At 44.5% G+C, this 27,863-nt stretch overlaps 4 protein-coding genes across 4 annotated transcripts; 1 reads left to right on the top strand and 3 right to left on the bottom strand.

Moving 5' to 3' along the window:
- Window positions 1-5,578: 5,578 nt before the first annotated feature.
- LOC131288114 (endocuticle structural glycoprotein ABD-5-like) lies at window positions 5,579-6,153 on the top strand. The gene is made up of 2 exons (XM_058317225.1): window positions 5,579-5,745; window positions 5,913-6,153. The coding sequence occupies exons 1-2, from the start codon at window positions 5,579-5,581 to the stop codon at window positions 6,151-6,153; spliced, it is 408 nt and encodes a 135-aa protein (XP_058173208.1).
- Window positions 6,154-7,346: 1,193 nt separating this feature from the next.
- On the bottom strand, window positions 7,347-7,767 carry LOC131285005 (endocuticle structural glycoprotein SgAbd-5-like). Its single transcript, XM_058313866.1, has 2 exons — window positions 7,628-7,767; window positions 7,347-7,542 (listed from the first exon to the last, which is right to left on the bottom strand). Exons 1-2 carry the CDS (start codon window positions 7,765-7,767, stop codon window positions 7,347-7,349), a joined length of 336 nt encoding a protein of 111 aa, XP_058169849.1.
- Window positions 7,768-8,387: 620 nt separating this feature from the next.
- On the bottom strand, window positions 8,388-9,686 carry LOC131288992 (uncharacterized). The gene is made up of 3 exons (XM_058318177.1): window positions 9,511-9,686; window positions 9,266-9,405; window positions 8,388-8,518 (listed from the first exon to the last, which is right to left on the bottom strand). Exons 1-3 carry the CDS (start codon window positions 9,684-9,686, stop codon window positions 8,388-8,390), a joined length of 447 nt encoding a protein of 148 aa, XP_058174160.1.
- Window positions 9,687-17,146: 7,460 nt separating this feature from the next.
- Window positions 17,147-17,801, bottom strand: LOC131285004 (uncharacterized). The gene is made up of 3 exons (XM_058313865.1): window positions 17,488-17,801; window positions 17,327-17,424; window positions 17,147-17,259 (listed from the first exon to the last, which is right to left on the bottom strand). Exons 1-3 carry the CDS (start codon window positions 17,799-17,801, stop codon window positions 17,147-17,149), a joined length of 525 nt encoding a protein of 174 aa, XP_058169848.1.
- Window positions 17,802-27,863: the final 10,062 nt, after the last annotated feature.

Below are 27,863 nucleotides of genomic sequence, written 5' to 3'. Positions count from 1 at the left end.
TTCGGGCGATTGCAAAACCGCTAAATCCCAAGCCACCTCGAAAGCAAACCCATGCGAAAGGATATGTAATCAATTTCGCTCCCTTGCGGACTTCAAGACTAGACGGAGAACCGACCTGACTCCTAGGCTTTTCCGTCGCGATTACTTCACCACTTTCGACCGGGGTCACAGCTACTGCTGCGCTAGGAATGCCTGGGCATTTCTTGGGAGGCAAACGGTGATTTTTTTGTTTTTCAGACGTGGTTCATAATACACGACACAAACATTGACTACGACCCACGGTGACAGCGCCGGTCGTGTAGAATGGTAAAATAATAAAACTACAACCGCGCTCCCATCTGCTGCCGCCGTGTTATTGATGTGTGGTAATTAACGGAGACCTTCGCGAAAGAAGATGCGTCCCGTTCGCAAATCGTCGAAGAAGGAACAACGCCTGTGTTTGGCGAAAAAAGCACAGCAATGAAGGACTCAAACATGCGGCACGCTTGATTTGATTGCTACAGCTACGCAGGTGTCTCCGTGGTGAGGGGTGGGCCAGAGTGGCTCCTATAATTAGCGTGAGATGAAATATTAAAGTTTTATGTTATTTTTAAATCTAAAACACACAAGAAAAATTTAGATTCCAAACTGGACGCTGTTAACATTTTTGTTTGTTTTAATTCATATTTGACACTCAACTTTGTAAATAATTTATATTAATTCATAGAAAATATCCATTTTCAAAACTCAATTTCAACTAGAATAACTCAATCATAACTCATTTTTTGAATTATTTCATAAAGTTGCGCGTAATTGAAAATTAATCGAACATATATAAAATGATTTACAATAATATATTATTATAATTTTAAAATTTGATTGTAAAAGAACAACATCTGTTTCAACAAAATGATAGTAGTATTAAACTCATCGGAAAATCTTTTTTAATTAATTCTATTAATTTAGCTATTTTAAGCAGTTAGAAGCAATACTTCAGGAATCATCCCATATTAACACTTCAAGAATCGAAAATAAACGGTGTGTGCTCCTCGAACCTCCTTAAAATAGACCACTGTGTGAATGAGCATTATCGGATCGCGATCGTTTTTTTTTGGGAAACTTCTTCAAATTTCGCACAGCAATCACCATGGTACTCTCACGGACCACGGTGGTGACAACAAACTTTGACTTTTCACAATCGTAAGATGGCCAAACTTTGGGCGAATCAACCGGCGAGTGGGTTGTAAAGTCCCTTTCGCCCCATGCTACACAGTCCAGTTCGGGTTTGTGCGAGGCTCTGTCTCTCTCTCTGTTATGGGCAGGGCGTCTCCATCCAGTGTTATGATTAGCAGGGCTGTCCATCCAGCACGGTTTGACCCCAATCAGAAAGGGAACGTGTACGAAACGGAGGATCGGGACCATGCTGCTTGTGCTTTGTGTGGCGTTAATTCGGGGGACCATGTGATCATAAATCATACACTATCCGTTTCGAGTTATCGATTTTTTCTCCATTTACGCCTCGCCCGAGCGGGTGGGACGGGCTTGGGGATGGGTTTCAAATTGCGCATAGCTAGCATTTTTACCAGCATGCTCAGCTGGGCCAGCTGGGCGTGTGTGTGTGTGTAGAAATGTCAACAGAATTGAGCGTCTTGCATTACGTAGCCCACTGGTACGATGTGAGATTTAAGTAAATTGTCCAAAAATATCACACGATCGCATAGAAGGACTTTTGTGCCCAGTTTCGACACATGTTGGTCACATGACGTGTAGGTTTTCAGCTTATATTATCATCTTCCAAATTTAAATATGCCGCGGGTCATTCTCGTTTCGGAAGAGTGCGAGTAGGTGAGTGTGAGAATTCGTGAAGATTGCTACCTGAAGATTGCAAAACTTCAGTTTTTTTGTTTGTTTGTTCGTTGAAGTATTTATGAGTGCTAGAGGTGACTCTTCGCCGGGGTGACATTTTATTATGTGCCATGTTGCGCGTTTTAACGACCCCATGAGGATGGGCTTGCAATGTCGGTTAGGGAGGGATGCAAAAAAAATGCACCCAGTGATGTGCAGCCAACGCAATGGTCGATCGAATGGTTTGAAGCGCACAGCATAGTTAGATGCCGATGGCCGCCGTAAGCCAGCTGAAGATCAATGTTCGTTGCTCGGAAGGATCGAGTTCCGAGAAGACGTGATTCCAATTGTGCAATTTGCATTCGGTACAATACGTTTTTCTGGAGGTGTACCGTAGCTTGGGTGCCCGTTGGGTTCTTCTCCAGTAACTCTATGGTGGGTGAAGAACGCCAGATAAAAGATCGCTCGGCCGGAGGTCTTAAGCCGTTATGGAGCTTGAACAGTCCTCTAGGACTTGTTGAGCGAAATTTATGAGGCAATTCGGGTTAAACTTGGCGAACATGTTCTGGACCTTGTCCATCGTTCTCGGATGGTGCTAGCGCTCGGGAGTCCATGGGAAATTCCTGCCATAGCTGATTCACCGAGGTTAACTATTTCCGGTAGAAATAAGTTTAAGTTTAAGTCCCTCGTGCAGCGTTTAACATGGACCGGTTCGTGCTCGATGCGCTCGGTGCGAGATAGTTTTGATTCGACTAGAAAATCTTGTTCGGCACCGTTTACCCAACCAAGTGCGATGTTGGGGAGTTGAGCTGGCATTTGCACCATCTAATCACATTCGTTTGTGCTCGTACTTGGCCAATAGTTCAACCTAGTCAACATCTGGCGACCATCCTGAGCAAATACACGGACTTAACCAACCAACAGGTATCACAGAGCGCTTCAACTGCTAACAACCGAAATGTCACGATTTATGGGACAATATTTTCGGGAAATTTATTAACCACCGAGCGCGGGAACAGGCTAAACGCTACCGACGTTCTTGCTAGGAGTGAAGCAACCAAAGTCTGCCCTTACCAGGAAGGCCCAAGCACTCTGGGCGAATCGCGGGGACGTCGAAGATTTTGGTTGTTTAAGTTGAGCAGCGATCGTCTGTGGTAAAAACGCAAGCGATCGGCGGATGCTGGGCGACGACGAACAGTGTGGCGCTTGCAGTATCGCGTCTCAGCACTTAATCTTAGGGTGATTTTAACGGCGCTTAGGTTGAAGGAGTCACTGTACAACATCACCGATCAGGTGACCGATTGATGTCTGCTAATTGTTAGTTTGATTTAACGGTCGAACGGAATGATCGTCAGCTCCATTCGATGGCAGTGAGAACCCAATCCAAACAGAACTGCTTTTTTATTCGCTGCTTCCTTATCTTTGCCGCCAATCTTTCTGCTGCACGGGGTCAACAAGACAAGTTTCCCGCCAGGTGCGTAATATGGTTGCTTTAGGATCGATTCTGTCAGTGTTAGTGTTTTGTTTTTTTTCCTTTTACCTCACCAATCTTTGATGGAGTAATTAACGGAGGTCGTAATGAGAATTTTAGTGGCTTCATGAATGCTGATGACCGATGAACTAAACTCATCTTCTGGCTGGTGACTATACCTGTAACGGCTGAAGTTAGTGCGGAAGGAAATAAAATCATGCTGAGCTATGAATGATTTCCTGCTTCGCATATACACCATTGGACCCTTTTAAATGTGTGGAAGGTGATGGACTGGGAAGGATGACACCCGTCCCTCGATCAATTAGGGAATCGATTGAAAGATCAAGCGGGACAAGGGTATGCTTTATGATTTTTTTTTTCAGTGTTGCACTATTTTTCATTGTTTTATTTCCAAAGGTCAATGGTTTAGTGTTTTTTGCTTCGTTCGTTTACATTGCAACAGTAAATACAATTTTTTCATTCTTGGTGAATCTCATATATGCAGACAACCAATTAAGAAAATTATCAAAATCAATCAAAATTAGAACCAATTGATTGATAAAAAAACATTCCGCGTCTATCGAGATTCACCCAATAATTCACAAACAAACATCCTAAATGGCAAATTTAAACGTTAGACGCCATCGAACGCTTCACCCTCGAAGTGAAGACCTTCGGTGACCTTTAGCGCAGAAAACAGCATATAACCCGGCGGTTGGTCCATCTCACTCTGCTTCTGGGTTTGCTGCTTAAGGCTGGTGAAGAAGCACCGATCTCCAGCAAGCGGCTCCGCGATCCTTCGCCATGGGTGGATGGTTTTTGGGAAATGTTAATGCCCAAGCTTCCATTAATTCTTCCATTTCCGCCGATACGAGATGACGCGGTAGCTAGGCAGGAACCATTAGCGCAAGTTATCGGCGACCTATCGGATGGCAATTGGGCTCTCTTCCACACGGAAGAAGACAAAGCACGGGGGGTTGTTACACCGTGTGTTACCTTGAAAGGTCGTCTGAACATGCGGCGATGTTTGGAGTACCATCTACGCCAGCGACCAACAATGGGTAGCCGCAAAGATTGCAAACGGTTTAAAATGGTAGAAATTAAACGATACTCTACAATAACATCGTTTATCAGCTGCAAGGCAACCGTTGCACATCGCATCAATCATCGTTGTCTTCATAGAGGTACATTAATCAAAATCATTCCTCACACGAACCGACGCGAAGACGATCCGCGATCCGGCACGCTCCGTCGATTATCCGATTACTATCCCACCTAACCGGTGTCACCTAAATTAAGTCACTATCAACACCCTCTGCTCGCGCTCCAATCGACGCCACTCACTGATGCTGTACGAACTGAACTGAAAAAAGGGTTCGTCGCTTGGGTCGATGAATGGAATCGTTTGTACGCTTGTCGTACGACCGGTTGCGTGACGTCGTCCGCCCTTCTTCGCATCCCCATTCCGAATGCGGCTTCAGGGGGAGGTGATGAATGAAGGTGGCCGAAAACGGCCCTAGAAGATGACGCCAGACCGGTTGGTGGTACGCCGGTATGATTGAAATTAAAACGGCCTATTTCAACGGGCTCCCCACGATAGTTGGGTACCCAGTCTTTGGTACCCGGTTGGGAAATCGTTCGGTAATCGGTCCAGAGTTTCCCCGTCCTAGAGTGGCCGAATTATGATTCGCGGTTTCCGAGAATGGGCTCATCTCGGTCACGCGGTGAATGCGGTGGGCGTTGGCGGGAAAGCTTTTTCCCCTGCTGCGTGGCGTACGTTCGTTCGCGTTGTGCACGTGCACACCGAGCACTCGAAGCGAGGCTGAGCCAAACCCGAGCCACCGGTGTGCTTCTGAATGGTGGTTAGGTGGGGGAGGCTCGAGCGAACCAACCAAGATGCCGATCGCCACCGCATCGTCTTCGTCGGGGCCTTAGGATGGGTTTCGGTTCGTCGGCCTGCAAAGAAAGACGCCCGAAGACGCAAACCGCACAGAATCTTCCACCAGACGAGATCTTCACCCTGTACTCCCGTCTGTGCTTTCCTCGACCCGCTCTGGCGCACGAGCAATCGGCTTTTCGTACCACCCCGATGGGTCGCGCCGTTGGTGCCGAGAAGTGTTTAGGGTGACGGGGTATCGCTATGCGCACGTTTTGTATATAAACGTCGTGTTGGTTACTCTGGAGCATCATTCGGTCGGCAGCGCAACCGCAGAGTACAACAAACTTCTAGTTCCGATCAGCATCGTCCTGAGTCGAGCCGTCCCAGCCGTGTGCTAGTGCAAGATGAAACAGTTCGTAGTGTTCGCCAGTGTGTGCTGTGTCCTGTTGGCAGGACGTGTGGTGTTGTCTGCTCCGGCCCCCCAGCAGGGTGCCGCACAGCCGAACCCAAATGACGTGCAAACCGTGCGATATTACAGCGAAAATAATGGACTTGACGGTTACAAGTTCACGTAAGTGTCGTTCCACATGGATCGTGATCGGTGTCCGAGATACCTTTTAGTTTTGTTTTGCGTTTTGTGGAACCATTTCGTTGTGCATTGGTACATTGTACGAAGCGTTGTGAGTTTGATGATGTTACTTTCTTTCTTTCCCACGGCACGCCACCGCGAATCGGCAGGTACGAGCTGAGTGATGGGCAGATTCGTTCGGAAGTCGGCACCTACCGGGACGTGAAGGACGCCGAGGGCAAGGACGTGAAGGCGCTGTTCGTGCAGGGCTCGTACTCGTTCGTCGCACCGGACGGTCAGACGTACTGGGTGAACTACACCGCCGACGAGAACGGCTACCATCCGAAGGTGGGCACCGGCCCGACTGGTGGAATCCAACCGGGACAGGATGCCCCCATTGACAGCGCCTAAGCCGGGCTTGACGGTTCGCTTTTCCGGGCTGACGCAGCCCCAGCTCGCCAGTGCCAGTGCACATACCTCCTCCTCCTCGTACCATACTCAGCGAATGCTAAAATGTTTAGCACCGAAACCAGCACTTGTGCAGAACGCAACACAACGCAACACACCCGCATGCACGCATGCAAAGTCAGTGGCATTCTTCTCTAGGCTTAAGGCGTAGTCGATGTAAATAAGATGCTTTGTGTTCCTTCGACACTAAGGAAGTCAAATAAACAAAGTATAGGAAAATACAAACAAACTATGGTTGTTTCTTACTTCGTAAAATTGTCTCATTTAAGTTTTTCAAGGATAACGAACTTTATCGATTTATTTTGAGGGAATTTCAATGCAAATGATGGGATGTAATGCATTCGATTTATTTAAAGTCATATCTACATGTACGAAAGAAAATAGCATTCAGCTAGGAATGGGATTCAAACATTTACAATGAACAGTTTGGCAGAGATTTTATATCATTTTTTATCAACATCAATATTGCTAATATCTGCAAAAATTAATTTTGATTGTTATTTTGAGTCGTTCAATTAAAAAACAGATACGGCATGGAATGAAAATGTATGATTTAGGAGCGAGCCTACGTTTTTACAACCCATGTAGGATTTTTTAAAGAAGAACAGAGTAGAACAAAGAACATTTCACCGAATACGTCAGGTCGAAAGTAATAAAAATTAAATGGTTAGCTATTTTTTTAGCGAAGATAGAGCGATAAATTGCTATCCACATTGATTACGGATTGAGAAAGAATTATGAATATCGATTTGTTCGCCGTTCGCTTGAGGATTCGAATGAAGGAAGAAATATGTTTAAATTGGAAATTAAATCTATTTAAGATTATTTCCGACCGATCAGCGGCAAGCCGGTGTTGTGGTTTGGGACGTGGAACCAAACCTTACTATCCATTTATCAACATCGGATGAAAGATGCTGATATGATAAAATATAAGGTGTCCGAGACAACGCGTCGGTGTGTTAATCTTTTTATTTTAATTTATTTGTTGAAGCAAAAACTTCTTTCTCATGCTTGTTTGTTCTCTATGCGGCGCCAGAAAAGTTGACTGCACAGTGAAGATAGTGAAATTCACATCCATTAATCAATGAGGTCAGTGTAGGATTCTTTAGTTTGCCAACGCGGTGTCGAGCGCTGGTTTAGGCTCCGGTGCCCATCCGGGTGCGGTATCCATTCTCGTCGGCTTCGTACTCCACCCAGTAGGTGCGGCCATCGTCCGAAACGAACGAGTAGCGTCCTTGGACGGCCACGAACTGCACATCTTTGCCTTCCTTGTCCTGGCCGGACCGTATGGTGCCCTCTTCCTTGCGCTTTTGGTCATCGCTCAACTCGTACCTGTGCAGGGGGGAAGGTGAAAGAGGACGTTCGGCAATAAATACAGGATGAGCCGTACCGGGGCCGGTTCATCTATAACACTTACTGAAAACTGTAGCCATCGTTCTGTGCATTATTGCTTTCGTACTGCAAGATGTACGGCGTGGCCACGGGATCGGCCGGCGCTCCAAGACAACCAACAAGCATGACCGAAAGTGTTACACAAATTAACAAACTTTGCTGCATCTTGACACGTTTACACTTCAGAATACGGCACGGACTACTAACGCTGGGAATGCAGGATTCTGCATCTTTTATAGCGTTCCCGTTTGGTCTAACCGAAGTTTGGGTGTGTGATTTTCTCCAGTCGGACTTTAGTTTACAAAATTGACTGCAATATCTGCAGCAAAGCAATTTGATTGACTAATGGGAATTGATTAATCATCCAAATATAGAATCGTGCATACGCGCAGTCAGCATGGTATTCGGCTTGGAGCAGCAAACAGGATTAAGATATTAAATCTCTGCTGCATTAGAAAGCTTCATTGATGGGCATTTTCGACACCAGGTTTTGTTAGATGCAAATACATTTTGAAGGACATCTTGATTGTTTCTTCCCCATGAAGCTAGAGTATTGAATGTTTTGTCAATACATCATGCTGAAATGTTCAAAACAATGGTCAATAGTCATCTTACCGGGGATAATTTGAAGCCAAAAACAAATATAAGAAAAACTCTGTTAACTCATTTATAAACTATGTTCAGAATTTTTATTAATTTTTCAGTTTTCGAAACGACTGCCATCGACCACAAATAATTATGAAGCAATAAATTAACCACTCTTTCCGTTAGTATGTCATCGATTGTTACTTTTTGCCGAACACAAAAGTTTTCTCAAAGGTAAAACTTTGCGGCTTTACCCGCTCCACTCGCTTGATATCAGTGATAAGTTGCTTCGAATTCAGATCCTCGAGGATTTCCTTGAAGCCCGTCGATTCTGCAATGATATTTAAGTGTCAGTAAGGATCCTATGAGAAAAAGGACGGATAACTCAAATTTTGATCAAGCGTTGCAATTTGGAAAGAGTTGCTATAATTTTGGCGCTAAACTTGTGTTATAAAAAAGCCTGTTACAGATCTTGCATGCAAAAGGGATTTGGTGAAACGGGAAGTTAGACCTTTACTGCGCGTATAACTGAATCGGTAATCTACCGGTTCCAGTTGGATCAATGTCATGTAAAAGTCATTTAACTGGTAAGCAGATCTTGCACACAAGTTGCTCAGCACTTGGCTTCTTCTTTTCGTTTTGATACAAAAAATATGCAATTTGAAATATCTTTTGGGAACGGTGAGATTTGTTTTTGAGGAAAATTATTTCACATGAAAACATTGAACTACATAGAAAATACGACTGTTTTTTTAAATACACTAGCACATCTTTCAACGTCAGTTTTTTAACTAAAAAATTAAAACGGAACGATCAGTCTGTATGTCAATACCGTTAAAAGAGCGAAACAAGAAGCTGCTGAGTGCAGTTCGGAAAATTGCAAAGAGTTGATTTTTGTATTTCACTTCCAAAGTTACTCAACTGAGAGATTAAACAATATTAACACATACATTACATTTAATACATATTGAGGTACATTAAACAATATCAACAATTTTTAAGATTAATTTTTCGATTCTAAATATAGAGATGCCTCACTTCCCGGGAAACATATTTTTATAATTATTTTTCTACTTACTGTCAATTTTCTGAGCATACTCCACAAAATACAGATAGTCATCGTTGGGCGAACTGAGGACCCACTTTCCAGTAATCTTCAGCGTGTCACGGTCCCAGTCGTAGACATGTTGCGAAAACTCGACAATCTTCAGTGGAAGCCTGTGTGTGTGCGTGTGTTGCGGGAATAAAAAGAACATAATCTTAGAACACGTTTCAGCCGGCCGACTAAACGTCTGTGCCCAAAAGTCTAAGGCGTCCGCTTACTCATCGCTAAGAACACTGTTCACAAAATCGGTCTGATTGGCGATTCTTTCGGTGACAACGTGTCGGAACGAGAGAAATGCATCGCCCGATCCAACCTGCGCCAGCACTAGACCAAAAAGCACCACACCAAACACCGCACCGGTTCCGAAACACTTGCCACTTCCAGCGAGCTGCATGTTGACAGGTCTAGCGACACTACGGTTATGATCGGTGGACGGGACTTCGGTTCGAATTATATATTCACACTCCCGAAAACCGAACCCGGGCCCAGAACGCTTGAGCTTTAGTGCTTAAACGCTTACGAACGATCTTAAGCCAACCAAGCAGAGCGAGGGGAATCAATTGGCCACGTGCTGGGACGGTAGGACAACCAGTTCGATGGTACCGCGGTGCCGCTAAAGCGCGATCATCTTCTTCGCTCTTCAGCCGGGAGAGGTTTTGCGTCAAATGGCAGATTTTTGGGCGTCTTCTTAAGGCGGTGGGGTGTTGGTTGATGAAACGAGTGCGCAGTGTCAATGGATTGCGAGTGGAATAGAACGGTGGCCTAAGCAAAAAAAGAAGTTGGTCATGCGCTGGCCGCAACTTGCGGAAGCTGATCTGTTCAATAGATTCGTCAGCCGCTTGACTGCATCCAATTACTGAGAGAGCACTGTAACGAGCTCGATCGTATGATTAAAAGTTAAGATCGAGGACTTTGAGGATTTTTTCCTCCTGTTCTAACGAAGGTTTGAAATACTTTTTGCTGTTTGTTTCAATCATTCCCACCAACAGTTTGTGTTTGAAAATCATTATTGGATCGTATTGTTATTGACCAGAGTTATTTATTCGCATCGGTTGAGTAACGAATTCGTTTGAAGGATATATTTTTTTATGTTACCGCCGGCTGAGTCTATTTGAGTGATTTTAAGTTGAGCTCAGATGGCTTGCGTACTCGAGGAAGTCGTAGAGTCGCATCGTTCAACGGATGCAAAAAGTTAAACCCCATCCTGTTCACTTTGCTTAATACTTTTAACCTGTCATGTGATCTTCTAGAGTGTTTGAATTTATTAACTGTGATTCTAAATTCTAAGCCCACCAATTGAAACTGAATAGCGATGCGCGAGAAAAGAGAGAAAGCAGATTTGCGTCAGCCATTTAGCTTTGCAGAATGGTGGAAAACCAGTTCTGAAGATCTCGGTCATGATAGGGAGAAGATCTCCCTGCATCACAACGTGGGGTAAATTTTTGAAAATCGTTGCTAACAGATGGGCTGGGAACCACCTTGCGCCTATGGGGCTCCCAATTCACGTTCGTTAGTACATAAACCCCACCATGTTTGATGCCATTCCCGAGCATCCCCTGCTGGGTTCAAGGTCCAGAAGGGTACACAGGTGCGGTTAGCAGTTGTTTGCCATAGAATTTGTTGGTTTAGCTTATTCGAGCATTTAGGACTTTCGTTTTCAAACATTACATCGGCTCGTTTGGAATATGGGATTTTGCATGTTGCGATTTAGAATCTTAGAGCAAAATGAAAACTGAAGTAAAAAATATTTTTTGAATCATGGTTTTTAATTAACTTAAGTGTTACATCAATGCGCATCCAAGAAGATCGAGCGATGAAACTTTCAATGCGAATATTTCATCGATCGACGTAAGTAGTCAACGTGCTGCGCATTTCTAATTATGCCTCGGATTCAAATACATCACCACCGACCGGCAAAAGGAATAAATATTCATGGCGGCTAACCCACAGGCGGTGGGGCGTTCGATTGTTCAATCCATATCCCAAGCCGGACGCAAAGTTCAACACCCAGATCTCGGCGATTGGCGGCTTTTTGGCGAAAGCATCCATTTTACGAAATTCTAACGGCTTTTCATAAAAAGACGAAGCCAAAATCACATTCGAAATGAACATAGCAACACGCGCTTTGCGGTCCTCATTACGAGACCGAATTTTGAATTCGTTACCAGCAGCGAAGGGCTCATTTGGTGCCGGTTTTTTTTACGACCGCTGCCCAACACCTGCCCGAGTCGGTGTACGAAACGAACGTTTGCTTTTCTTGCCCACCTTTTAGAATGCCAATAGAAAAATCGTCTCCGTAGCCAAATATCTCCCTTTTTGATGGCGGCATTCGCGAAGGGTTTTTTTTTTCATTAGCATTTGTCAAAACAGTATGAATGAACCGGTATGGTTCGAAATATGATTGCCGCCAGACGTACAATGCCGCTCTTCCCCTTCTTCTAAACATAGACTTAAATTAACATTCATCAACAACAGGACGGTGCGGCCTTTTGGTTTTTGGAACCGATCATTCCAGTTTTGTGTGTGTGTTTTTATAACGCTTCCTCCAAACATTCAGTTTCACCAGCTTTGTGTGTTTGTGAGTGAATATTTTTTGTTGTTTCCAGGGGATGAGGGGTTCTACGTCCAGTTCGGACCGGTCCATCCCTACCTGGTGGTTGCGCATGGAACGGATGCAACGGCGAGTGAGCTGCGCATTCATATCCAGTCAGTCAGTTGGTCTACCGGCTCGGAGCGCTGCAGGTCACAGAGGATGGTCAGAAAACACCGGAAGCTGCCCTCTCCTCGAAGTGATCTGACATGGTGGATTGTGTTACAGATTTGATCTTGACACTAGCCGTCAACGTCAGCATCCAGTTTGTCCATCTCGTTTCGCAGCCCCTATGGTTCAATTAGCACCGAATTAAGGCTGACCAAGGGCTACTCCACCCTGGGGCAGACACTTTTGACCTAGGGGTAGTGGGATTCTGGCGTGGTCCAGATTTGATCTTGAAAAGCGCTGGGGAAGGAAGATAGGGACGTTGATCGTTAGGACATGATGGTGATGCTGCTGGTGTACCGCTTATGGTATTTAGGGGAAGAACCCCTAGCCCTACACAGCGAGATGGATTTGTTGTGAGAAGGTCGCTCGGTTCACGTGATCCGTGATGCTGTCCGCACAAATGGAAGGTGTAAGCCGATCGCGTAGCGTTGATTGATGGCAGCAGCAGGTGTCTTGATGAGTGGGTTTTCTGTGCAGAGAAAAACTTCGCCTCAACGAGAGATCCGAGTGAGATTGGAATTGTCTAGTATTGGAGATCGAAAGCGATCGGCATGGTCTATCTTCGCACATAGTTTTTGTCCTATTACCAGTTCCCTCGTGGTTGCAAGGTAAACCTGATCTGAACGATGTACAATTTTAGCATTGATGGAGTGTTGTTTTTTTCCATGTTATGACTTTTTTTGCTTGTTAATTATGTTTTCATTTTTTTCTCCTGGAAGATATTAACAATAGCTAGTGGGGGATTCCAGGTGGGTTTCCTGTGAGGTTTGATTTTGCTCATATGGTTTCATCGGGACGTGGGTATCGATTGGGCTTCGAGTGATCCGTTTCTTTGCCGTTATGTCCAGTCATGTTTGAGAAGGCGATGAAGTTACTCGCGGTATTCAGTTGTTGGTTGGCGATCTCGTGCGTACTTCCGCATCATGTGGACGGAGCAGAGCGACAGTCGGCAACCGTCGAAGGGATACTACGTTCGGTCGCAGCCGTTCGGTAGGTCGTTGGAAGCTGATTTTGATGAATGAGTTAAGACTCATTTCTTGCATGAACTTATCCTTCCAGTGCACAGTTGGATCCGATGTTTAGACAACGTTTTCCGCAACGGACAACCTATTTACCCCCGGCGACTCCCGATGGCACTGCTGGAAATCAATCGGCTCCTGAGTTGTTGCAGTTCGTCAAGGGGCAAGATACGGAAAATGCAACCTCCACAACTCCTGTGTCCAACAAGTCCGTGCCTGATTCAACCGAAACTATCATTGATGTAACGCAACCAGCCACTTCCAAAACTACTACCCCGCCGACCTTATCAGTGACTTCCACAAGGAGGCGTATGAAAACGAGACGACCAACGACTTCGGTCCCTCGGAAAACCGATAATACACTGCGTTCGAATCCACTCGGATTCATCATTCCCAGTCCGGATCAGTTGAACTTTTTCGAACAGTGGCAACGGCAACCGTACTTTGGGCCCCACACACTACCATCGGCGCCAACAACCAGCACCACTTCCAGGCCACCGCAGGTGGTTGATTTTTATTTCCCCCGAGGTTCCGAGGAGGAACAGGGATCCCCAAGACCTGGTGTGTTCGATCCGGTGACAAGATTGGGCATGTCTACAGAAGCTACAGCAGCTACCCGCGGGAGTACGACGAAAAGTAGCACGAGTACGATGACCGCTTTAACAACTGGTACAAAGCCAGTGGGAACGTCTGTTTTGTCCCCATCGAAGGTCAGTGTGGCTCCCGGGCCGACAGAAACAACCTTACCACCAGAGGAAGAGGAAGAAGAGGAAGGGCTTGGCAATAGAATCGATCAAAAGGTATTGATTTCTCTTTTGGGGTAAATTGTTTCCTATTGGTTTTCAAATATCAAAGAAAATAAAGTTTGAAATAAAAAATCGATTGATTGAATTAATTCTGAATCGATAATGTTTAAAATTTCTTAGAAATCATTGTTTAAGTAAGGTTAAAGACACAATTTGTTTGGTAACGTAACTAAAGTTAATCGCTCTAAAGTAAAAACGCTGAAATGCGCAACCTGACAACGACAGTTTAAGATCTTCAAAAATCGTTTTAAACTTTTCTTAATTTGTTTGAGAGCTATTCATGTAAGTGATTTGAAACGATGTATCGGTGATAGCTTAGGTCAAATCGATCTATTACAACAGATCCATTCCCTACTAAATTAAAAAAATTGCAATATTTTGTTGTTTGGTAAAACAACGGGATAAAAAATTGCGTAAGAGCTCTTCTGTTGAAAGGAGCTTGACTAGTTTTGACTGAAACGAGCGTAGAATGGGTGCGTTCCCATCCATTGACCTTAACCACCTGTTAACTTCGCTGAAGAGCATGTTTTTGTTGTGATATCGTCTTCCAACGTTCGTCCATTTGTGTATTCTACTACTATTGTCGGCCTTATGTTGATCATATATTATGATAGCAATCAATTTATTTTGTCTCGCACGAATACCGTCGAAGATGGTTCATAAAACCGGTTCGGAAACCGGAACCTGTTTGTTTCATCTCGTAGGAGGTGTGCGAAGCACTGCAAAAGAACAAAAAAAGATAAGCCTACAGTAATTGGCTTCAGTTGTGTGGCAAGTGAGTGTATTGCGTATATTGTGAATTTCTGTGCTTGACACGTTTCATATGAACAGTGAACGTGGTTTTCGACTCATAAAACTGTGCAAATTAAACAAAGAAGTTTAAGAATTCTTTCGCAAGTTTTTCATACCACTTCTTAGACAAGGGAGCAGCAATTTTTTATTCACGTTAAATAAATACAATAAATTAAATATCTTCAACAATGCTCAACAAATAACTAAATTTTCAGCTTTTACCTTTATTCGCGAAATTAAATTAATTTTAAAATGAGATAATAAAATTCTATTCAGCCTCTTCCATCTGTAGCTTACTGTTACGAAGCATACCATACCATTTTTATCTAATTAGATATATTTTAAAAGGATCAAGAAAAACTAGTAACGAAGACACGCGGAACCGTTGTGTCGTGGGCTAATAAGGCGTAGTTTTTGGCAAGCAGAGTCTCAGTTGCATTTTTGCCGTGAGTCGGTGCAAATCGTGAGGATGAAAAGTTCGATTTCTCTGGTGCTTGTGTGCTCGCTGGCGCTGCTCGATGTGGCAGTGTCCAATCCCGTGGTGCTGGTTCGAAGTGTTCGTGCTGCACGGTGAGAATCAATCGGTGGATCGTGAGAAATGAATTAACAAGTGGGCGCACCGTTCAATATACCGAGAATGATCAATCTCCGGATTTCCGTCTACCACCTTGCAGGCCTCAGTTTCCGTTCATCAACCCGTACGTGAACGTTCCGAGCTGGAATCCACTGCAAGCTGGTGTCGGTGTACAGACGCCGGTGGCAGGAGTAGACCTGAGTGCCCCGACAGGGCTGACGATCACCGGTGGCCAGCAGCAGGCCCGTCCGGTACATCCGAGCGGGTCCGCACCGTCGGTACCTCTGCAGCAACCTCACCAACCTCAGCAAGCTCAGCAACCTCAGCAACCTCAGCAACCTCAGCAACACTACCAAAATAATGTTCAAGCTCCAAACCAAGGAGGTTTTGACAATACCTACCAAAACTCGCAAGGCGCTCGGCCTAATGTAGCTTCCAACAATGTCACTCCGACACAAGGCGAAGGCTTGGGCACTCGGTTGGACGAAGGTAATGACAACGGCCAAGACCCGTCGCTTGAGGAGTTCCCGTGCGAGAACTACGATGCATCGGCGCAAACGGCGGCGGATGACGGAACTAATTCGACCGAACATCCTTGTGCAGGAGTCGGCGATGGAAATAAACTCAATCCGAAACAGGCTGCCCTACTTTCACTGGTAGGATAGTGAGAATGTGTAACTGTGAAATCTTGAAGTTGAAGTGAAAGTATCGAACAGATTACGAAAATCGTAAAATGAGAAAAAAAAATTATGACTTTACTTGAACAAACAAAAAGTGTCGATTCATAATCACAAGCAAAACACGTTTCACAGTTGATAATCCTGAAACACCCAATCATTTCTTTTTATTTAAATTATAATACAGAAACAGACATAAAATCCAGGAATGTATTTATTTCAAGTACCACTGGTAAAATATTAGACTTGTCGTAGGACAAGTTCAAAATGTTCCACAGTCTGCAAACATTCTTGATCCGAAAAACCTTATTTACAAGCTTGGCTACCTTCGGTAACCGCACGGTATCATATCTGTCACCTTCCGGCTCGCTGGCCATCAACTTTCCAACCCTGCTGGGTAGTAGGGGGCCATGCCGGTTAACGTCGCGGGGCGAGATTTCTTGAACGGATGATAAATTTAAAGTACGGTCAAGTTAGTTTAGTCACGAATAAATTTATTATTATTAATTTTATTCAATTAAGTTTGCTTCCGACAAACTGGCTACTGATGTTCCGCACGGTTTTTGGCCGGGGAGTCGGCTCCGGTCGGTGACGGGTTGAAGGGGTTGGTTTTTCCGTTTTTCCAAACCAAACTGCGTCGACTGCGGGACGGAAGGTGATTCTGACGCATGGGATTCTTGGGAGATTCTTTACACTTGCTGCACATCATTGTGAGTGGGAGAGTGGGTGGAGTCTTTACCTTACCCCTTAACCCGCTCGGTTAGTGATAAAGGTTAAAAACCGGCCAATGAAAATGGCAACCATTGTCGGTTTCAATCTCAAGTCCGAGGCGAGCCGGGCCGGTTTTTCGACCGACCGGGACCTCGGATCGAGCAAGGCTAATATTTATTCGAAGTTTACCGACTCGAGAGCTCCGTTCCGTTCCAGGGATTCCTTGGGACGCACGATGTGACGATTTAAGCCGTCGGAAGCGTAGGGCTATATGTTATCGCTGGTTGTAATAAATTATAATTGGATTTGTTTGTCTTTCGGCCCGGGGATTCGGGTGGCCCCGGGTTGGTTTGGGATTAGATGAAGATTAGGCTACCGAGTCGAGGGCCGATGGAGGTCGATTTTGTCGATGAGCCACCACCATGCCCCACCCAAACGGAACGCAAAGGGCACCCAAAGTGGGCGCCCAATCTTGACGTTTCGATCTTTTACGCACGGTAATGATATCAAGAAGCTATGGGTTTTTCTGTCGCACGAAGCTTTTAATGCGTCCACCGCCGATGAGGGACAGAAGGAGGTTCTCATTGTTCGCTACTCCGCCAGCTCTCGACTTAACATCGCTTGGCTCTGCGGAGAAATGGGAGGACATTAAAACACCTGGTTGCGGGCTGCCTTCCTGAGATGATATACGAACCTAGCTCCCCAGCTCGCTCCACCGTGAGTTGGATCTCGTATGCGGTAGTGTGCAGGGTTATATGGTCCACAATTCGATGGCTCTGCACGGACACTTTGCTGAGAAGCGAGAATGAAAATTAATGGGATCCTTCAACGCGGCTTTGTTTTTCATTTCCATACCGATCGTGGATCATTTGAATGAGAGTGTCCGTGACATTCGACATTGGTATTTCTTGATCGTACCCAAACGTTTGATCGCATATTTTCCCTCGTTCGCTTGCTACAACTTCGTAGATTTGACTAACACGTCCTATTTCTAGCAGAAGAACTGAACTCTGATTCTCTCGCAGCTTCTCGTCGAGCAGCTCACAGTATGTTGTAGAGTTGACTTTTTCTAGGGGAATCGTAAACACATTGAAAGTGTTGCCTCGTATCATGTTAATGACTATCGTGATCGAAATTAACAACGTGAGGTGTATGTCTGGTTGATACATGATGCGCGAGTAAACTGATTGACTAGTTTGTTGTGGAGTGATATTTAAAGTTGTACTTGATAATACTTCATTAACTCCTTTTTCCGAAGGGCTCGATTTATAGAAATTAGTTGACTCGTGTCGCACGTTTCACATCCAGTCAAGGTCATTCTATGGATTTGCGAGCAAGTGCCGTGATGAAACGATAGTGCTTTATCGTGAAAATTTAGCACATGGTCATAATGATCAGGTAAGAAGTGCTGAGTTGCGCGAAGAAAGCATTCAGACGATACAAAGTATTCTGTTTTATAGTACCTATTGTGACCAACGTCACTTGACTTAACATATTAAATCAACTAAGTTTATATATTGCTTTGCGACACATTCTATGATATATTTTTTTATCAAAACATTAGCATGTAACTTCTCTTATTTCTGCATTATGAGCAAAATGAATGAATTAGGATTACACTATTAAATATAATATATTTACATATTTAGCCAACAGATCAGTCAAATCTTGGTTTTCTTACTTTTTTACCTAAGCGAGTTCTTCTCGTTGATGATCGCTTTCGAAGCATAGTGGGCACTGTTGCCTCATCGCTTCAGCTATTTATTCCGACACACTTCTTAACTATCGAAGGCTCACCTGACTCGCGAATGATGGTTTTCGTTGTTGTTGTTGTTGTGGTTGTGAAGTGTTTTATAAATACGCTCGAACGATCGCTGAAGAGCTGAACATCACTCGACACTTCAAGAATGCCACCAGTGTTTGGTCAGTGCGAGAGTTTGGCGTGATCGAAAACAGTTTGCAATTCTCTAAAATAAGCTGGCGCAGGCTCCTGAGCTCGGGAATTTCTCGAAATGGTAAAGTTTTCGAAGAACGGAATAAAAAATAACAGTGCTTTGGTTGATTTATAACCAGTGGTTGGTTGTTTTTTTTTCAAATCGTAAAATATGCGGTAAGAGGATTAAAGAAGAGTCACATGAGCTGAAAAAAATTAAAATAATTGATTTACACATTTTACGAGATTAATAAGATAAATAACAATCCGGCGAATAAAAAGAGCACGAATGCAAAAAACAACACTCGCGAGAAGTTTGGTAATGATTAAAGTACCAAAATAGAGGGAGATTTAAAATAAAACGATAACTTAACATGCAAGCAGATTGTGTGTTTTGGCACAAGGGAAGTGAAGGGAAGTTTACCATTATGATCAAAAATGGTAAAAGTTATAGGTTGAATGCTTTGTTAAGTGATAAAATAAAAAAGTTATAGCATTTCTCTTCTCTTGTTTCATGATTGGTTTCTAAACGAACTTTAAAATTATTAAAAATGTTACTTCCTGCGTCATGTCTAATGGCATATTTATTTTTACTTAGCATTGGTATTTTGAAAATGGAACTGATTTAAAGATTTGTAGGACTTTGATTGTTTTTCAACTCTCTTGGAAGCGTTCGGCATATTATCTAGTTGTTTCTTATATCATCGGTATTGTTGATGAGTTCAATGTCGTCGTTTCGTTTTGCAGAACACGATCACAGCGAACACGATCGATTTCACCAACTATAGTGCAGCTGTTGCCGTGACCTTCCCTTGGTGCGTTCTACTCCTGCCCATCAACTGCTGCAGTGCCGTTGCGCCATACGCACCCCATTCATCCCGATCGTCCTAATCCTTTACCGAACCCTCGAGGCGGAACCGCACGGTGCTTCAGATGCCGGGGTTAATTCGATTTATGCATGCATCCGCGCACGGCATTCCCGCTTACCGGTTTTGAATCCCTTTGCATACACAAGCTCTCGTTAGGCGCAAGGACGTCGCGGCTTCGTGCCCCCCGGAATCGTAACCCCTTTGGCGGAACTCGGGTTTAATCAATAACCAATCAATAGGACATGCACAGCTGTTCCTATCTCCCAGGCGCTACATCCTGCTGTGTCGTCGTGCTGGAAGCAGTTATTTTAGACTTTTTTCTTCCCTATCCTAGTCCGCAAACACATAACGAATGGTACGTGCATCATGAGCATGGCGTTTGGCACGTTTGAAATTAAAATTACACTAAGACTCGAAACGGCACAGGACACCGGTTCGGTTTCCAGCAACCGTTAAAGAAAACGAGAAAAAGGGGTACCGTCAGAGGGACGCTGGGTTGAGTTTGGCGTTTAAAACAAATTGAAAGCACCAACAGTGTGGATAAATTTTCAGTAACGTCGCCCAGCACGGACACCGTCCTGCGGTGGAACCATTTTCCATCTGGCAACCAGTCGGTGAATTGGTTCGGTTTTCATTTTAATTTGGACCGGAAATAAACAAAACCCCAACCATTCTGGCGCAAGACGGGCGAGAGCGCGGAGGAGGTAAGGAGTGTTAGTTTAAGGATAGTTTTCCCCAATTCTGTAGAAGCACCAGGGCTGCGAAACGTCGGTCAACCTTGGGAAGGGAGATTTGGAAAAACGAAATTCACCTTTGTTGTTCTCCGGAGCAAGAACACATGAAACACATTTCTTCGAGCGCCTCGGGTTGTGTGCGTGTTTGCGCCATTTTGAAAGCATGGTTTTCCCAGTCCACCCAATCCCGGTGAAAAAACAAACACACCATCCAACCATCCGATGTCCAACTGCCGGCCAGCTCTGGACAGTGTGTCGTAGGGTGGGAGTGTTTCTTTCGGAGGAGGATTTCTAAGGAACGGTCTCGAAGTTAAATGGTCCCGGAAAAATGCCCGAGAGCCTTTCGTTGCGTATGGAGTGCGCCGGAGCCCTTATGTTCACCGTCTCCGAGTGTGGGCTCCGTCCGTAGGGTGGGAACAAATTTAGCCGAAAACTTTCCCTCGGAAAAGTGGCCGGCAGCTGTTTGGAGAGCGTGGTGCAGAATTTGCTGGCGTTTGCGTAAACAGGGAAAAAGGTTGCCCAATGCAAGATGGGCGCTGTCCGAGAGTGTAAACTCCCGTTCCACTTGGCGACCGGTGCACGGGCGATGTAAAGCAAACATGAGTCGGGAAATTTAAGCCCCAAGAACAAACATGGAGCACACGGACGCGTGGGCTTAGAAAAAGCTGTCTATGATGTGGTTTTGTCTTGGTCTCGGATGGGCTGTGGGGTCGATGCTGGAGGGCAAATGTCCTTTTAGGCGGTACCTGTGGGACCGGTTGTAGTTGGGAGAACTAAATAATATGTTCACTAAAAAGACAATCATCACCAAGGATTATACGGGAGTAGAGGTGTGAGTGTGTGTGCATGAGAAAATATCGATCGATTTGTCTCTAGCGAGTTGTTACAATTTATTTGACAAAGAAAATCATTGTTTAAGTTGTTTTGAAATTAACTCGCAAGGTAACATTTGAGATGTGGTATGTAGCATTTTCATAAATTTGGGACTATAGACATGTGATATAATTGATGAATATAACAGCTTAGACTTGGCAAAAAGGTTCCCATTTCATTGCTCATCATAAATTCAAACTATACAAAAACAAGCAAATTTCTTGCGATTACCTAGTGGATCTTTAATACATGGGTTTATGTTGTTTTTTTTAAATATATAAACAATAAAAAATATTTCTCTGCGAAATTTTAATATAAATTTTCATTTTAAGATTCATTAAACCTTATTGTTGGTTCGATCTGGTTCTAATCTACATAGCAATAGCATATCAAGAAAATATAATGTAACTAAATAGAGAAATAATGTAGTTCAATTCATTCCTTTACATGTCAACTACCGAATTAGCTTTATTGTTTTAAATTTATATGTTAGTTACCGATTTGACTTCTGGTCGTTTAGCAGTTGAATTATTGTTGGATAGGCCATCAGACATATAGCTATAATGTTGTATCACGTTTTGATAATCGTTTGTTTCTTTATTAGTGGTCTAGTTATAAAATATTAATACTGAAGTAGGTTAACACATACGTTAAGAATCTAATAATAATAATAATAATAAAGAATCACTGATAAGCAGTTAGAAGATTTCGTATTATAATTTGAATATTGTAAATAAATTAAATTTTGGGTCCGCGACAGCCGAGCGGTAGCACCGGTTAGAAAATCCGGGGCTCACCACCTCGACGACGTGGGTTCGAATCCCAACCGAGACCGGACCCTCCCCTGTACGAGAGGACTGACTATCCACGTACAACAGGGAAACCAGTCTCGTAAGCCCTTAACGGACAGGCATGACCAAGAGGTCGTTACACCAAGAAGAAGAAATAAATTTAATGGTCTCAAGGTGAAAAATTAGCTTCTGCGTGGACACTGGTCATCAGAGATGATGAAATAAAACTTTATTATCAGCATTGCGGCCAAAAAAGATCAATTTTCTTTAATCATACGTCCGCGGAATGGCGTTGAAAATAATTGCCAATTGTTTTAAGCAACATTAGTTAAATTATTCGAAAATGTGCTCAACGAGTAAATTGCAGACAAGAACGAAGTAGGTTCGAATTTTAATTTCAAATCTTAACTTTCCCAAACCACGTTTAACGCTGTATTGTCTCTTCATAATTGCCATATCATCGTCGGTCGAGCGAAATGTCAAGAACGATGTCTCGATGACCTAACCTCGAAAATTAATTCCCACGTTGTGCGGAGTTGGGCCAGTCGTCTCTTTAATGTCCATCGCTGGCACTGTCACACGGCGTGCTCCCTTTTATGACACAACTGCCCGGCTTAGGTTCGTCCGAAGCCCGAGATCTTCAAGACGCTGGAAATATTCACGCTGGTAGGAATTTTAATCACTTTGATTTATCCTACGTCTTCCCTACTCGTTCTCACATCCAGGGTCGTCCCCTCGGTTTTTCCGAGGGCTAGTCGGGTTGAAAGTTCGATCGTTCCATTCGCTCAGTAGTGTGTGGCCGATAGTGTCGTCGAAAAACGAATGACCAAAAGTCGTCCGTACATTAGCATGCCCATTTCTCGGTGCCATTACCACCAACCGTCCTGCCCCAAAGGACCTTTTTGACGCTGTTCGGCCAGTAGAGTGGCCGTTGTCATGCACTGCGACCAACGAACCATTTTCAATTCGACCTTTCCGGGGCCTCCGGGAAGGCGCACAGCGACCGTCTTCACCCCTTCGGACCCGTCCGGTGAGACGAAAGGACGTACCCGGTCGACGGTCGTGCCCGTTTTCTCAATCTTCTGAAACGGCTCGTGCGAGTCGAGTCCACTGCGTCATCGGGACGTCCGGTGCGGAACCGGAAGAAATATGAAAAGTTCTTAAGTCTTTGATTTAAACTTCGGTCTCCTGCTATTCGTGGTGGGCACGCTGGAACAATATTATGCCCGAGTGAGTCGCTTCATGTGTGGCACGGTTCCCGGGCGAGCATGGTTGTGTTGGGGTGCAGCACCCTTGGCCATGTTCGGGTTTGAAGAATTTAAGATGCTTATGGTCATGGGCTAAGTAGGTGACATTATTTAAATTCGGGCTGGCCCGATGCTCTCGGTCGATAAAGCCGAGGTTCCGGCAGAATGGAATGGGTGAATCAGAATGAAGAGTTTTCGATTTTTCAACGTATTTATTAGCCAACGAAGCTCGGGAGGTTTGGGATGGGTGGTTTTTAGGGATTCGAACTCGGAGCAGAATGGATGTGTCGCCTTCTCTTAAGGCTACCGGGGTTGGTTGGAAAGGCACCCGAATCCCGGGGCAGCCATGCATGGAACGGACTTGTCGGGAAAATAGCCAATTTCGTCTTTGAAAGCATGATGAATGAGAGCGGTTTCTTTCGGGAAATCTTTCGGTCGTTGGGCGAAGAATTTGGAACTTTTACCCACGGCGGCACACGCCGCACCGTTCCTGCCGTTTTCCTTTCCAGCCTTAGTGGTGGAGTGGAGGTTTTCCCGGACCGAGCTATTGCTGCCTGGTCGGTGTTTAATTTGGGCGAGTTTTTGGAAACCAAAATTAATACACACTGCTCGCCCGGATTAGGGCACTATTAATAAGCGGGAGAGCCAATCGGAAGCAAGTCAAACGGGGCGTCGTGCGTCGGTCGGTGCAATGGATGGCTGATTTTGGGACTCGAGGACACGTTTCGGGTACGATTGGCTTTGCTCTTCCCTTTGGCATCCGATGGGTTACGGGCGAAAAGTCACTGCGAAATGGTCTAGTTCCTTCCGGGCGAGTGATGGCGGCGATAGAGTGATAACGGTAAGACAGGGTTTTGCCTACTTGGTTTGATTTTGAGAATAAAACTGTCAATCTTTCACTTGGTAGTACTTCATATGGCTTCAACCCTTATTAAAGGTGCAAATTCACTACGCAATATGGGACGAATCTCGTATCCCAGTATATTTTCAAGCGTATATTTAAAGTATTTCGTTTTGATAATAGGTGTTTTTTTTATTTTAACTGGCTATATGTTCTATGACACATAAAAACATATAAGTCATGTAAACCTGTATCGGCAACATTGATTCAGTAATCTTGCACATTTTAAACTTTTAAGGATATTTTTAAAAACTCCCTTTGACCCTGTGATCTATTGTTTTAAATTAAATTGAATATACAAGAAAGTGGGCTCTATTTTGGATTCATTTAATTTGCGTAGAATCTTACATTTTCTTTATTTATTTTATTTTATGTTATGCATGCAATGCATTTCTTGCATACGTTAATTATGAAACTCCAGACCTGCATATTCGTTACAATAAAGTCCTTGTGTTGATTAGACTTTTGCACATTTTAATAGTAAAAAAAAGGTCTATCTTGATGTTGATTTCTTATTATTTTTCACATTTTGTTTTGAGCCAACTTAAAGAAAATCTGAAGCCATAAAAACTAAAATGTGGTGATATAGACCATTTTTCTTTTTTACAAATTTTCCTCGCTTCGCACCATAAACAATCGAAGCTGGACAAAATATGAACACGCACCGTGTGTCGGGCAAAATCCTACACGATGCTGGGCCGAAAAGAAGCAGCAGGAAGGGCAGCATAAATAATAACCATCTGGGGAATACCCCCATCGTGGGCCGTGGTGAAAAATTGGAAAGTGTGACTGATGCGGCCAAGCGGTTCTACCACCCACCCGAAAGTCCGAGGGATGAAAAATCAGATACCCGATCGGCTGAAGTTTTCGACCGAGCTCGGAACGCATGGGCCGATTTTACAAACCGAACGCGCCCGGAAACGGCAAAAACCCCAAACTGGCCCCCGGTTGGTGGATTATTTATCGCTCTGGAAAATATAAATAATCCCACTTTCACCGAAGTTATTGCTTAGTCTTCCGGTTCGTTTTTTTTTCTTCTCAAATTTGGTTTGTGGCCACCCTGTAGGATGTGTTTGTGCGTGCGTGTTTGTAGGGCAGAAAGGAAAACAACACACAAAGAAACCTACTCCGCACGGAATTGATCCAAGAACGGGGGGGCCTCAGGAACCCGGCGTTATTTTTGCTAAAATTACTTCCATTCCGTCTGGGTTCTTCGCAATGGGCAACGCATGGTACGTGCCGTTGGAAGGTTAGATCGTCGGATGAGCTACCGATGGACCGCCACATGGTTTCGGGTTGGGGTTTTGATGAAAAATAGCAAACGATAACGGCTTTGGACAGCTACCAGCCACAGACGGCCGTTAGGATGCTCATTGGCCCTTCCGAATCGGACGGAAGGACACCCTTGGTCGTCCATATAAATGTGTTGGTATGTGTGTGTGTGTATGTGTGGATGGAGTGAGTGAGTAGAAATATTTCCTCGTGCCCTCAATGAGGCAACCGTTGCTTCCGAGCGTCAGGGTTTTCCTTCCCCTTTTCGGTCTTGATAGTTACCATAAATGGACGCTTGTTATCTTGACCCCCGGGTGATTAGAATTCCTAATGAATTCTTCCACTGCGGTGCCACTCGATAAGGACTTCTGCTCGGAGCGGGGGGTTTTTGTCGACCGAGCAATTTTGCACCGTCCGTCCAAAGTTGTACTCACACACACACACATACACTTACCTTCTCTCGTCCGCTTCGATCGATTGCCCGATTGAAGATAGAAAGTTTGCAACCGGACGAAGTTTTCCCGCTGAAGACAGTGGGTAGGATTGGCGCCCAGAAGATGTTCCGTAGGGATTGGAGCAGGGGTTCCTTCTTACATAACCACGCAAACCACTGCCAACGATCGAAATTGACTCCCGATCCCTAGATAGCCCAAGTGGTGGCGGTTTCAACCTCCACCGGGTTTCTGCCTGAAAACTGATGATCGGCAATGATATGCGCTGGTTAACCGGTTTAATTTTATATTAAAATAAATTCAATTTTACCTCTCAGCCACTCTCGGTGGGCCGACGTGAGGGCTTACCCGAAGCTCGCTAGAGCGGGGTGGAACGTTACGTGATGGTAGGACGTACGGTTTCCATGCAGATTTTATTCGAGCCGATTTAAACCGGTTGCACAAACCACCCAAACGTGGAGAAGCAGGTTGGGAATGGCTGACGGTTGGGCAAGAATCCTGCTTCCTTCATTACCTGACATTGCCTGGGAAATGCTTGGTCGGAGGATGCACTCGCTCATGAACGTCACTCGCTCGGATGCGCCGAACGATGGTTGGATGATGAAAAGATTTTCCTTCTATCAGGTTCCGGTTTCTTGTGAGATACTGGCAAACTTCCTGAGGAACGGTGCAATGGAACGAGGTGGGATAGTGGTGCTTTTACGCTCGGAAAAAGGAATCTTTCGATTTGGCCATGCAGCACAAAAGGTTCTCGCCCCCGGAAGGAAGAAAACTTTCAACCCGATGCACCGGTATAAAGTAGGAAGTTTTTATATGGACTCCGGTGAGGATGTACATGTGCTCGCTCGACTTGTTTAAAGTATTGTTAAATTAATACCGTTGCACGCCGTTTGTAAGCTTAGGTATGTTGTTTCTGCTTAGTTTTGATACCATTGAATGAAGTAAAGTTACAATGAAAATAGAGTTTAGGTTTTTCAATGTCATGAATTCTTCAGCAAAGCAGCAGTTCCTGGCATCGGAAGCATGCCATTAGCAATAGCTTTTAATTAATAATTGTTGCTCTATTTTTTGTCTGAGACGCTTCCATCAGCAGCTTGATATCAAATTATTGAAAAATGCATCCCGAACGATAGTGTTCATGTTTCTTTCAGTGCGACTAATGCAAACAGGGAAAAAGTTTAATGGATTACTGAACGGATTTCATCGATACACCATTAAAAACTAGTATCAATCCCACTTTCGGGAAACCTCCTTTATTTGTTCATCGTGTAACATGGATTACTTAAATCTTTTACTGTTAACTATTTACTCAGTTTCTCTAGTTCCTTTTTTGTTTTCTTGTTACAATGTATAATTGATTGATGTTGCAAACTGCCTTGTTCGTTTGTAATAACTGAATTATTTTTTCCTCAACTCAACGTCTGCATTACCATATTAAACTTTTATCTTCCCCGCAAAGCCACCGTTCGATTTGCAACCGGACAGGGTATCGGTTTAACAGGAGGAAAATGGACATTTCCGCATTGCCCCGTGGGACAGCCGGGCTCGAGCCCTTTGAAGCCGCATCGAACTCACATGCTCGCCACATCGAGTCCTGTCTAAAGTGTATGCAAAAAAGAAAAGAACCTTTCCTCCCGCTCAACACATAAAGTGAAAGCATGCGAACCCTGGTCCATTTATTTCTATTAAATAAAATATGTGTTGTCCTTCCACTTGTCACGGCGAGCGTGGGCGGATGCGTTCGGCCGGGTGAGCCCTTTTCTGCGTCGCAAAACCAATACCTTAACGTATTTCGAAAGTAGGGAAAAAATAAAATAAACGGGACGACCTTTTCTTGGCCGAAAGGAAATGTCCAAGATGAAAATGGGATAACAAAAACACAGTCCAGCTCGGGCGGGAGGGAGAACGAGGAAAAACGTTCACTTGGAAAATGGATCGGGAACGTCGGGCGCTCTGGGGGAAGGTGGCGTGTGGCTTCTTGGATGGTTTCCCAGGGCAACCGCATCCTCTTCGACGACGCCTTCGACGGACTCCGGTGAGTTGTTTTTAACCTCACGAAGGATCGCCCAACCATGGGGACACCGTGTGCTGGCGAGTGACTGTGGTCAAGTGGAAAAAGATAGTCCCAGGGTTGCCCAGTCAAGCATGGTGACGAAGGG

This window comes from Anopheles ziemanni, chromosome 3 (assembly GCF_943734765.1).
Source record: "Anopheles ziemanni chromosome 3, idAnoZiCoDA_A2_x.2, whole genome shotgun sequence".
NCBI lineage: Eukaryota > Metazoa > Arthropoda > Insecta > Diptera > Culicidae > Anopheles > Anopheles ziemanni.
This window is presented reverse-complemented; position numbering and strand designations above follow the sequence as displayed.